The following is a 10,527-nucleotide window of genomic DNA, read 5'->3' on the forward strand; positions in this document are numbered from 1 at the left end:
GCCCAGAGTCAGGGGAGACAAAAAGTAAAGAGAGGGGAGGAATTCCCATGTTCATCCATCTTTCACAGTTAAAAGGTCAGTAAGTTGCTTTCTCCAGAGTCTCATTTGAAATGGGGTTCCTTCGCTTGCCATCGAAAGAGTCCTGGCTACAACATGGGCATAGACTGCTTGCCTTCCGAAGGACCTTTTTAACCTTCAGGTTCTAGAACTCAGTCCCCAACTACTGAGATCCCACTTTGAGCCAAATACTGTCGGAGGCACAGTTAGTGAAATACATCCAGCCCTGGAAGAGCTGGTGGTGAATCTGAATCAGCAAGACTGATTCAAAAACAACTAAGCATGTAACTGAGTTCTGTGCAAGTCGGCAGTACAATGTCAATCGTCCCTGTGACCAGATTGATTTCCCTACCTTATCGCACCATAAAGTAGTTGACTTTGTGTCACTTGTGTCTCACCCCCCATGCCCACACACAATTACATGCCCTCCAAGAGTCACCCCATGGTCTAGGATTAGCCAATCAATTTTAATGCATATTTAAGAGATTTTTCAGTGTGTGAGTCAGAGCATAAGATGATAGATCACATAATAATTAAAGCATTAAAAGAACCCAATTGAGGATTCTCTTTCCGCCAGCAGATATCTTTAGGTCAAGAAGGTCTATAAAAACCAGAAGATCATTTTCATTTCTTTAAGACAGGCAAAATGGCTTTGAATGTAATTACATGTTCTTAGCACTTTTCCTCTGCCAAAGCTCCACATCTCGTTCCAATGAGGCCCATGAATAGTTGAGAACTATGGGCATATGAGCTGCAAACTGACAGTGTGGTATTGCTTTGAAGAAGTGAAAGCCCATTATATGGCCTGAATCAGTTTTTTTTTTTTTTTTTAAAGATTTTATTTTTTCCTTTTTCTCCCCAATCCCCCCAGTACATAGTTGTATATTCTTCGTTGTGGGTCCTTCTAGTTGTAGCATGTGGGATGCTGCCTCAGCGTGGTTTGATGAGCAGTGCCATGTCCGTGCCCAGGATTCGAACCAACGAAACACTGGGCCGCCTGCAGCGGAGCGCACAGACTTAACCACTCGGCCGTGGGGCCAGCCCCTGGCCTGAATCAGTTTTTAATTAGAAATGATAACCCAGGGATATAGCTATAGGAAAGGGAAGCTTTCTAACAGGCGGAAGGCCAGTCTTGGCTCTGTGGAGCTCTGGGCTGCTCTTAGAACTGTTTTTCTCTTACCCAGTCTCTCCGTGGCTCCTCCAGATTCCAGAGTTATCAATTTGGAACAAGGAATATGCCTAATGTGGTAAATCAGCACTTATCTCTGCCACCCCTATCAAAGTTTGGCTTTATTACTCTCCTCTCAAGGATCTGTTATCTAAGGAGGCGGGATTTTCTTTTAAGGTGGAAGATCTTGTGTGCTGTCAGTTTTAATTTCCTTATTCCTTTAAAAGAATGAGACTTAATGGAAATGAAAAGTAGTGCAAAAATTTAAAAGAAAAATTTTAATTTTTAAAAATTTTCATTTTTAGTAAAACCTAAGGACTCTCTTTGTTCTGGGTAAGCTTTCATGATACTGCAGTTAAAAATACAACTTCTTTATATAGAATATCATATGTCAACTCTTGACTATGACTTAAAAATACATATTTACACCCTCAAACTCACCCAAGGTCATACAAGAGAATGAACACATTAAAATAGGAAATGGGCTTAGATTATGATCCTTTTAAATGAGAAACCAGATCTTGTCCCTCCTGCACAGCTTGGAAACTGGAGGCCTGATCAATGAGGCCTTGTAGGCCACAGTAAAAGACTCACAATAAAACCCAGTCTCATCTCTCATGATTCTCCTCCAACTCTCTCTTCCAGCCTTCCTGCTTTCTTCTTACTGGATCCCATCAAATATGACCCTAGTTTCCTTCTATCCCATAAACTTGCGTTATCCTGTAGTGCTCACCATCAGCTGCCATCATATTATAGATTTATTTGGTTTTCTATATGGTCCACCAGCAGCTCCGCGTCCAAGCACAGGGCCCTTGTCTCTTCCATTTGCCATGTGTCTCCAGTACCTAGAATAGCTTCTAGCATATCACGGGTGCTCAAAAACACTTGCTGAGTGAATAAATGAGTGGCAATAACTGTCATTTCTTTACAGTCTAGACCTTTCTCTGGGCCAGGTACTGAGCTAAGTGCCTTACTTCTCATCTTGAATCCTTGGAACAACTCTATGAGGTAGATACTATTATTTTCCTGTTTTGTAGATGTTGGAACGGAGGCACAGGTAGGCAAAGTAACTTGATCAAGGTTACAAAGTGAATTAGTCACAGACCTAACTCAAACCCAGAGCCCATGCTCTTAAATACTAAATTAACCCTTCAAAGATTTGGGAATGTTGTTATATTGTCTATGAGTAGAAAAATTGTCTGAGATTCAAAATAGTCTATTAAAATTTGTATGTTATTTTGCCACCAGCAATACAATGGAGTTTCTCTAATATTTAAATATAGACTGAGTCAGGACCACCCTGTATGCTTGTACAGTCTCAGTATTGCTTAAAGGCCAGGCCACAGAAGGGAGTAGGGCTGAAATCCAGCCCTTGCTCCTGTGGCCAAGCCCCAAACCTGACACAACACAGTGTCTTCTAGGAGGAAGAGAGGCTGATTCTGGTTTGCACAAAGGTGTTGGGGAGACCAGGGGGCCTTAAAAAAAAGAGTTATTGTGCTGGGGTACAGACACTTGCCAATGAAGGTTGTACTGGTGCCCAGGGCAGGTCAGGTGCCTTCCAGGATTGCCCGCCTGAGACTTCTGCACGTGTGCATGTCTACATACCCACGCTTAGACACTCGTAGAGACCCCGCCAGGGCCAGCTTCACTCTGCACTCCCTCCAGAGCCTGGGCCCCAGGCTGTGGTCACAGAGCAGCACTGTCCATGAGAAACAGAATGTGAGCCCCAGACCTCAGTTATAATGTTCTAGTAGCCACATTAAGAACAGATTAAATTAATGTTAATAATATGCTATATTTAATCCAATGTATCCAAATATTATCATTTTGGTATTTTTATACTATAAAAAGTAGTGTAAAATATGTAAATATAAAAATTATTGAGGTATTTTACATCCTTTTTTTAAGAGTAAGTCTTCAAAACCCAGTAGATATTTTACACTTTCAGCACATCTCAGTTTAGACCATTCATATTTTTTAGTGTCCATTAGCCACACGTGACTAGCGGCTACTATAATGGACACCGTAGTTGTGGAAAGATTGATCTCTAGAATTAAACAGATCTGGTTCCAATCCTGCACTTGCTGTGTGACCTTTTCCAAGCTGTAAACTGGTGTTATGATATTTACCTCCTGGGGCTGAAGTGAAGACTAAACGAAATTTCCATACGTAAGGCCATACCTCCCTCAGCACAGGAGCTGGCTGATAGATGCTCTGGACATATGGCTTGCCTTCCCCCCAGGAAAGAGAGGCTGCTGAGCATAGCCTTCAGGGCCCCTCTTCTCATTCCACCTGAGCTTTTCAAGCCACTGCCTCTGTTTCCACTGTCTACCATGAGTAGGGAGGTCTCTGCCATGAGTGGGAGGGAGAGAGGAAAGCAGGCCCCTGGCTCGAGTTCCCTGAACCATCTGGCTGGGCTCTGGAGAATGGGTGAAACTTCTAGTCCTCTTGCACATTTATATGGCTCTACATATCCTCAGAGGTCTTTTCCTGGAAAAAATACTCCTTGAGGCCCGAAAGTGAGCAAGCAGCTCTCTCTCCTGTGGGTGCAACAGTCAGCTTCCATGTCCCTACTGGAAAAAATCAGACTCGGAGCATCTTGGGCTAGAAGGAAGTTTAAAGAGCATATAATTCAAACTATTGTTTTACAAAGGAAGAAACTGTGGCCCAGAGAGTGGATAGAACGCCCAGTCGCACACAGTGACGATACAGGCTTAAAAGTTGTGCAGTCTCTATCTGAACACACTGGAGATAGACCCATAGAGATGCCCCCAAATGGACTGCCGATGCCTCAGCACAGGATATGTTCATCTTTGCCTTTTCCCAATCTGCATTTCATGCTAAGCACTAGAATCTCAGGAAATCAGGGTGATGTGAGATACTCTCCATTACCAATAACCCAAGACTTTGTTTTCTTGCCAATTTTGAACCCTTGATCTTTTGGTCCCATGCAGCACTTGAATGTAAATCAGAATAGCTTAAAGGTGAATAACTGAAGTAAACCATAATTATTTGACCATCAATTTCATACTCAAAATATAGCATTAAAGATTTCATCTTTTCATTTTTGATAAGAGCCTCTCCTCTGGGTAATAGACTTTTTATCCATTAGCCCCAGAATTTTTTGGATTGTAATCTAAGCTCACATACAAGGCAAAAAGGACAGAGTTATATCAACCTCACTACCTTTTAAATGATGGAGAGGGAAAAATATAATTACTCCATTAGGCTGTTAAATGTTTTGAAGCCTGACAAATTCTCAATGTGACGATCCTTGAGTATTTGTCTATAATCCCTCAGCAAATATACCTTTTATTCAACTACAGAGTTGTACACACTCCAGACACAAGTGCCATTAATTAAATAACACACTCAGCAAACTTTCAGAGCCATTAATTATCAAAGGTAGCCTGCTCCATGCTTGGCTCTAAAATTCTATTATAACAGAGAACGTAACTAGGGCAAAGGAATATGCTGGAGGAAGGTCACCCTCAGAAGCATGATAAGAAGAAGCTGTCAGACAAAGTAAATGACAAAGCATGTATGCCTTTTAGCTCTTCCTTTGCCCCTTTGGAGGGTTTGAAGGAAGGGAAAGTGTTTCACCTGGTAGGGACTTTCTTTCTCAAAATTAGTTTCTCTTGTGAAAGACGCAAGTAAATATAAAGTAATCCTTTTTCATTTCGAGTGAGTCTCAGGCAAAAGTAATATCAGCTGAAGATTTAGAGACAAATAAAGCTCCATCAGAAGGAGAAAGCCTAGGAGGGAGTCTTTGCTAGGCACAGATACAGGGAAGTGGATGTAAATGGAACCAACATGTAGGACAGAAGCCTTTCTGGCTTCAAGTGGACAATAACGAAATGCTCAAGGGGTAGCATGAGTTTTCCAGGGTGGGTTTGCTCTGTTCTGCCTCCTCACTCCCACCACCGAGCCTCAAAGCCCCTGTAGTTCTATTTGCCAGGACACGGTAGGATAAAGGAGGTAATAAGCCCTGCAGGGCTGCAGAAAATCATTCACAGCTACAAGCTTGGGCATCATCTTTCTTGCATGTCTGCTGTTCTTGTTGTTTGATTTATCCTTTCAAAGAGAAAACTGACAATGCTGAGTCTGTGGCCACTCTGTAAAAGACAGCCATGGGATGCGCTCCAACCTCGTGATAGCACAGAGGTATGTATCTCCCCTCCTAAGGGTGCTGGCCCCATGATGCCAAGAGCTGCTTTCTGTGCCCGCAAGGAGGCAAATGTGGAGGACTGGAAAAGGGACTCTGTTGAATGGAAAGTTAATTAACACTGGCTTATCGCAGGAAGTTATTAATCAGCATATTGGACATGCCACAGAGCAACAGTCTTGAGTTAGAAAACTTGCTGAGAAGTTGCACCGTTCTCTCGAGTCCAGCCTCACATCACTGGGTTTCTGGATGCTGCACCAGGGTAGCCCTTCCTATCTCTAGATGTAAGATAATTGCATTGCCTCAGAGATGCTCATCAGAGCGGCTCTCTGATCCCTGCCATTTCTCCCCTAGCTTCACCTTTACCCACTTACTGTAAGAGATTGCCACCAGTGGCTTTTGTAGTCCAATTTCTGAGGCCAGTTTATTAAGAAAAAGCTGAAAAGCAGAGGTCAGGGGTGATGCCCTTAGAAAATTGCTCACCTTGTTTTTGGTATGAGCAGAATGACTTTCCGTGGCTGTCTGCCTGTATCTCTCACCTGCTAGGAACTGAGTTACTTGTAAAAGAAGAAAGTTGTTACAGAGGAGTTTTATGTTAGTGTCTCAAGACTTTATTTTGTTGGGGAGTGTGGCTACTTGATTTTAAAACCATTTCGGTGTCAGTGCTGGTATGGATGCAAATCAGGTCATTTTATTCATCCTCCTGGGCAAGAAGTGCTACTTTTGAAGGATAACACTTGACGTATTTGTGTGGTTCTGCTAAGAATACAGAAGATAGACAACCTTACCAGAAGTTGAATATTTGCAACTGAAACCTGTCTCCAGCATCTGAATCGCTCTGGGGCATTTGGAGCATTTTATTGGAAACACACTTTGGAACTGGCTCAAGAAGGGGACAGGCTTGGCGCTCTTCACCAGACACTCAATGATTCCCCTCCAGAGGCCCAGGCCACACTAGCAACAGGTTAGATCAGAATCTCTGGGGATGGGATGGAGGCATAGCAGTTTGTAGATCTCCCCAGGTGATTCCAAGTCACTCAAGTTAGAAAACGCTCCTTGAAGAAACAGAAGAAAGCTGCGTTGAGTTTTTGTGGTTCCAAATAGTCATTTTACACTCTATCAAGGTAGATTGACTGTGGCCAGCTCCCATCTAGGTTCCCCTAGAGAAGAGAGGGACACAGATGTGTTTTCTTAGCTTCAAAGTAGAAGAGGCCCTCCTCCTCTGGGCCTGTTGGAGTGCAGGAGGAAATGTAGTAAGAGGTAGGGGCCTCCTTCGTTGACACACTTTGTAAGAAGATGTTGCCGTGCATGCATGCAGAGGGTGGTTGGATCTGTTGAAAACAGGATTCTGCCCCACTTTTTTGTGGAAAAAATCTTTACAGAGCCTGATGACACCTGCATGTTCAAGGAGAAGTCAGCATGGTCTAGTTTTGACCCCAGTAGGATCCCTTTGGTACCTCTGCTTTCACCCTGTACTCACTAACTCATGATGACAAAATGCCTATCGACTTCAAAGACTTTCCTGAAGGTTTCAGGGAGAGACAGATAGGATATGAAGATCACAGCCCCCACCCCACAGCAAACTTACTCAAAACTTATTTAAACTTTCTCCATCAGACATTTTAATTTTCCTTCCAAATTCAAAGCTCCTGTCTGCAAAAACCTCTTCTACTGTTCAGAGCAATGGTGGTGTGCCCTTCTGACTTCATTCGCCACTCTGCAAAACAGACCCCCAATAGGAGCTTCATAATGCCACCTGTTATTTCTCAAGGGTGGCCTTGCAGGGGAACAGGGACAGTCTCAGCTCATCTGCCATGAAGTCTACCAGGAATGTAGAAATATTTGGAAAGCACATGTTCATGGGGATCAGTCAAACTTCAGACATTCTGGTCTCCTGCTTTCTGTTTCTGGAACTCCAAAAGCCCACATCTTGTGGGCTTCTCACCTGGTGCCTGACTGTCTATGGCCCTGCCTCTCCCTGTGTGAAGCGTTTCCTCAAATGGGCTGCCAGCACCTTGAGGATGTAATCACTCACCTCTTTGCATCCTCCTCAGAGCCTTACTCATACTCAGTAAATACACTTGTTGATATGCCCAGAGAGCACTGAAAACTCCACTGTCTAAAGGTGACATCAGAAGAAACTACAGACAGGAAGAAGGGCGCATAGTATATGAAGTCCAACCAGAAGATGAGTTTCCCACATGTCCCTCCCCAAGAATGAGACTGAATCGCTCCCTGGGTAGCTAAGTACTGACTCACACTTGCTTTGACCCTTGTGGCCCCGGTGGTTGCCTGATGGTTCTTGACTAGCAATGTAATACAAAGAATAAATAAGGAGAATGACAGTAACAGAGGCTCACATTTGTGAGTATTTATAACGTGCTACGCACTGCTCTAGGCGCTCTATGTGTGTAAACCCACTCAGCTCTCGACACACTCCTGAAGACACGTGTTTCACGTTGACCTGAGACATGCAGCTGCTAAGTGATGGGGCTGAACTTCTGACCCAAGTATCCTCAAAGCTCGACATGTTCTCTGACATGCAAAGCAAATTCTGCTTCCCACAAGCTTCCTGGCTAGCTGGAGAAAAAGAAACTGCTGAAGACAGAGCCTTAAGAAGCTAGATAGACAGTTTAGATGACAGAGCTGTGTGAAGGATGCATTGCAGAAGCACTGTAAGTAGACTGACAGAAAGCCTGCTCAAGTATGGATGGAGGCATCTGTGGAGATTCAGAAATTACAAGGCTGGTGTCCAGAAGGGCGGGTGCGGGAAATAACACAGGGCCACAACGTTCAAGAGACCAAAAATAAAACGGAGGGAAACTTCTCCTAGGACATAAATCTGCCCTAGACAGGCGAGGCGGAGGAAAAGAAAGGGCACATCCATTTTCAGGCCTGCACAGGTGCCTCTGACTCAAAGTCAATAAGTGTTCAAGGACAAGAGCAATGATGAATGATCAGGAGATGACCCGTATGTCCAGACGAGATGGGTGGTGCCGGGCGCCATAGGGGATGATACCAATGTCATATAAGAATGAGATAAGCTCCTTTCTTGGCAGTGATGGAGATTGACTGGTGCATAGACCCTGCTTTCTACCCCTCACTTACAGACATCAGTGGACCTGTGTGGGAGTATATCATGAGCTCAGACGTGAAAGCTGAAGCAGAAGTGATGAGGCTTCTGTGTTCTGGATCCCAGAAGGGACCAGATGTAATTCCAAAGGGATGCCCTACCTGACCTTTGCTCTCTGACCTTGTTATGAACTTATATAAAAAGTAAAGTGGTAGACTCACTAAAAACCCTCTCCGTGTACCAGAGGTTGAAGCGTGTGTTAGTGTGTCCTCACCTGGGTGAGGTTGAATGAGCCATATCAGGGATATCCTTGACCTGCACACTGGATCCAGCAGGAAGCTGGGTCTTTGTGCCTCAGCCTCCCAGGTCTGTGTCCGCATGTTGTACTCAAAGACACAAAGAGCAAACAATAATTGAAAAGCAATGTAAATCTTCACTGAAGTCTCTTGAAAACACTGAAAGGGAAGTCCATTTGTGCTTCTCAGTAATGTTTCTCAAAATCTTTTCATGTATCACACCTGTGATAGCTGACCCAAAGATCTCCTAGCGCCCTTTCTTTCAATCTTCCCCAAATTTTATTAAATCGAGCCTGTAAAATTCTCATCTTTCTTTCCCTCCTATTGAACTTTCTCTTTTCTGTAACTGTGTGTCCTGTCCATCGTCCTCCAAGCTAGCGGCCCCAGCTAGTCTGGTTCCTGACCACATCCATGTTACTCATGTCAATAATTAAGGCCCGGAAGCCACGGCTCCAATAAGTTCTCCTTTGGGATAGAAGGAGGGTGTCAGAGCTATCAAATGCATTTCTATACCCTAGGAATTTTCTTTCCTTTCCAAATAAGATTAATGGGCTCCCCCTCCCCCTTCCTATTTTATGAGTAGAAATGATTGGTTTTAGGCCTGACCCAAATCCTTAAGGTAACTTGGCCTTGAAGCAAAGCTGATTCTGCCTGCCACACACTAGCTCACTGATTCCCCGAATCCAGGGGCCGGGCACCTCAGACTCATATGGACAGCTTGTTAAATAGCACAGACTCTTGGCCTCTCTCCGGATCTCCTAAGTCAGGACATGGTGAAGAGACTCAAGAAATCTCTTTTTTTAACAAGCTCACCAGGTAATTCTGATAATGGCTATATTTGAGAATCTACTTTCACCTAATTAATAAAAGTCTGAAGTATACAGACTTTTATATGTATTTATTTGTATATAAGCTTGTGTCTGTAAAATACATTCTTAAGAGACCATGCAGCTGACCTTGGGGGCATGGGCTGTGGGCAGAAGGCAGAGAAAATGTGGGGATCCAGGGGGACAGACACCAGCAGGGTTGGATCCAACGTATTTCACATAATCTGCCCACATGTATCTGACTACTTGTAAAATGTTAATGGCAATCTAACAGATTAGCAGTAAGCAAACTTACATTTTGTTTATTGCCAGGACTCAAAGAATGCTATCAGTTATATCTAAATGTCTGTTTTTATGTTCTGTCATTTCCAGGCACAAAAAGTAACTCGAACAAATCCCAAGGCATAAGGAAATGGGCCTCATTCTCTAGGACTCTGCGGCATTGGAAATGAAGCTAAGAAGACTTTATTACATCCTACAATTCTGCAACCTTTTGCGAAGCATTTTATTACACTTGTGGAAGGCATGGGGGTTATATTTCAATCACGATGACTGACAGGCTAACTTTAAAACAACGGCATCGACAGCCCTTCCACGCTGCCTTGGCTGTGTACTTAGAATAGAACCTTGTCTAAATTGTCCCTTGGCCTGGATGGAAATAAAATGGTAGTTAAAATATTTATCTGTGTGTTGGCTCACTTAAAAATTGATATTCTGAAGGCCCTGAAAGGTACAACTGAGGAAGTTGATCTCCTAGAAGTACTGTGCTTCCTGTTCACCAAAGGTTTGTTAAGGCTGAAATAAGATTTAGAGAGTTTTCACCTTGGTAAGTAAGATAATAGAACTAGAAATGTACCACCTTTGCTCCATTATATTCCCCTCCTGCCTTGGGTGCAGAGAGGCAGAGCTGAAAGAGCTTAAGGTGGCAAAATTAGCTTCAG

General features: G+C 43.6%; 1 protein-coding gene across 6 annotated transcripts in view; it reads left to right on the top strand.

The window, feature by feature from the left end:
- The window catches only part of FHIT (fragile histidine triad diadenosine triphosphatase), a 1,353,587-nt gene extending 1,343,319 nt beyond the window's left edge, over positions 1–10,268 (top strand). For all 6 annotated transcript variants that reach the window (XM_014868751.3, XM_070492769.1, XM_070492770.1 and 3 more), the window contains one exon: positions 9,959–10,268. Coding sequence is in view for 1 of the 6 variants with exons in the window: in XM_070492768.1 (XP_070348869.1) it covers positions 9,959–9,994 (36 nt within the window). In the remaining 5 variants the exon portion in view is untranslated. The remainder of the gene's footprint in view (positions 1–9,958) is intronic.
- Positions 10,269–10,527: the final 259 nt, after the last annotated feature.

The sequence above is a fragment of the Equus asinus genome, chromosome 21 (assembly GCF_041296235.1).
Source record: "Equus asinus isolate D_3611 breed Donkey chromosome 21, EquAss-T2T_v2, whole genome shotgun sequence".
NCBI lineage: Eukaryota > Metazoa > Chordata > Mammalia > Perissodactyla > Equidae > Equus > Equus asinus.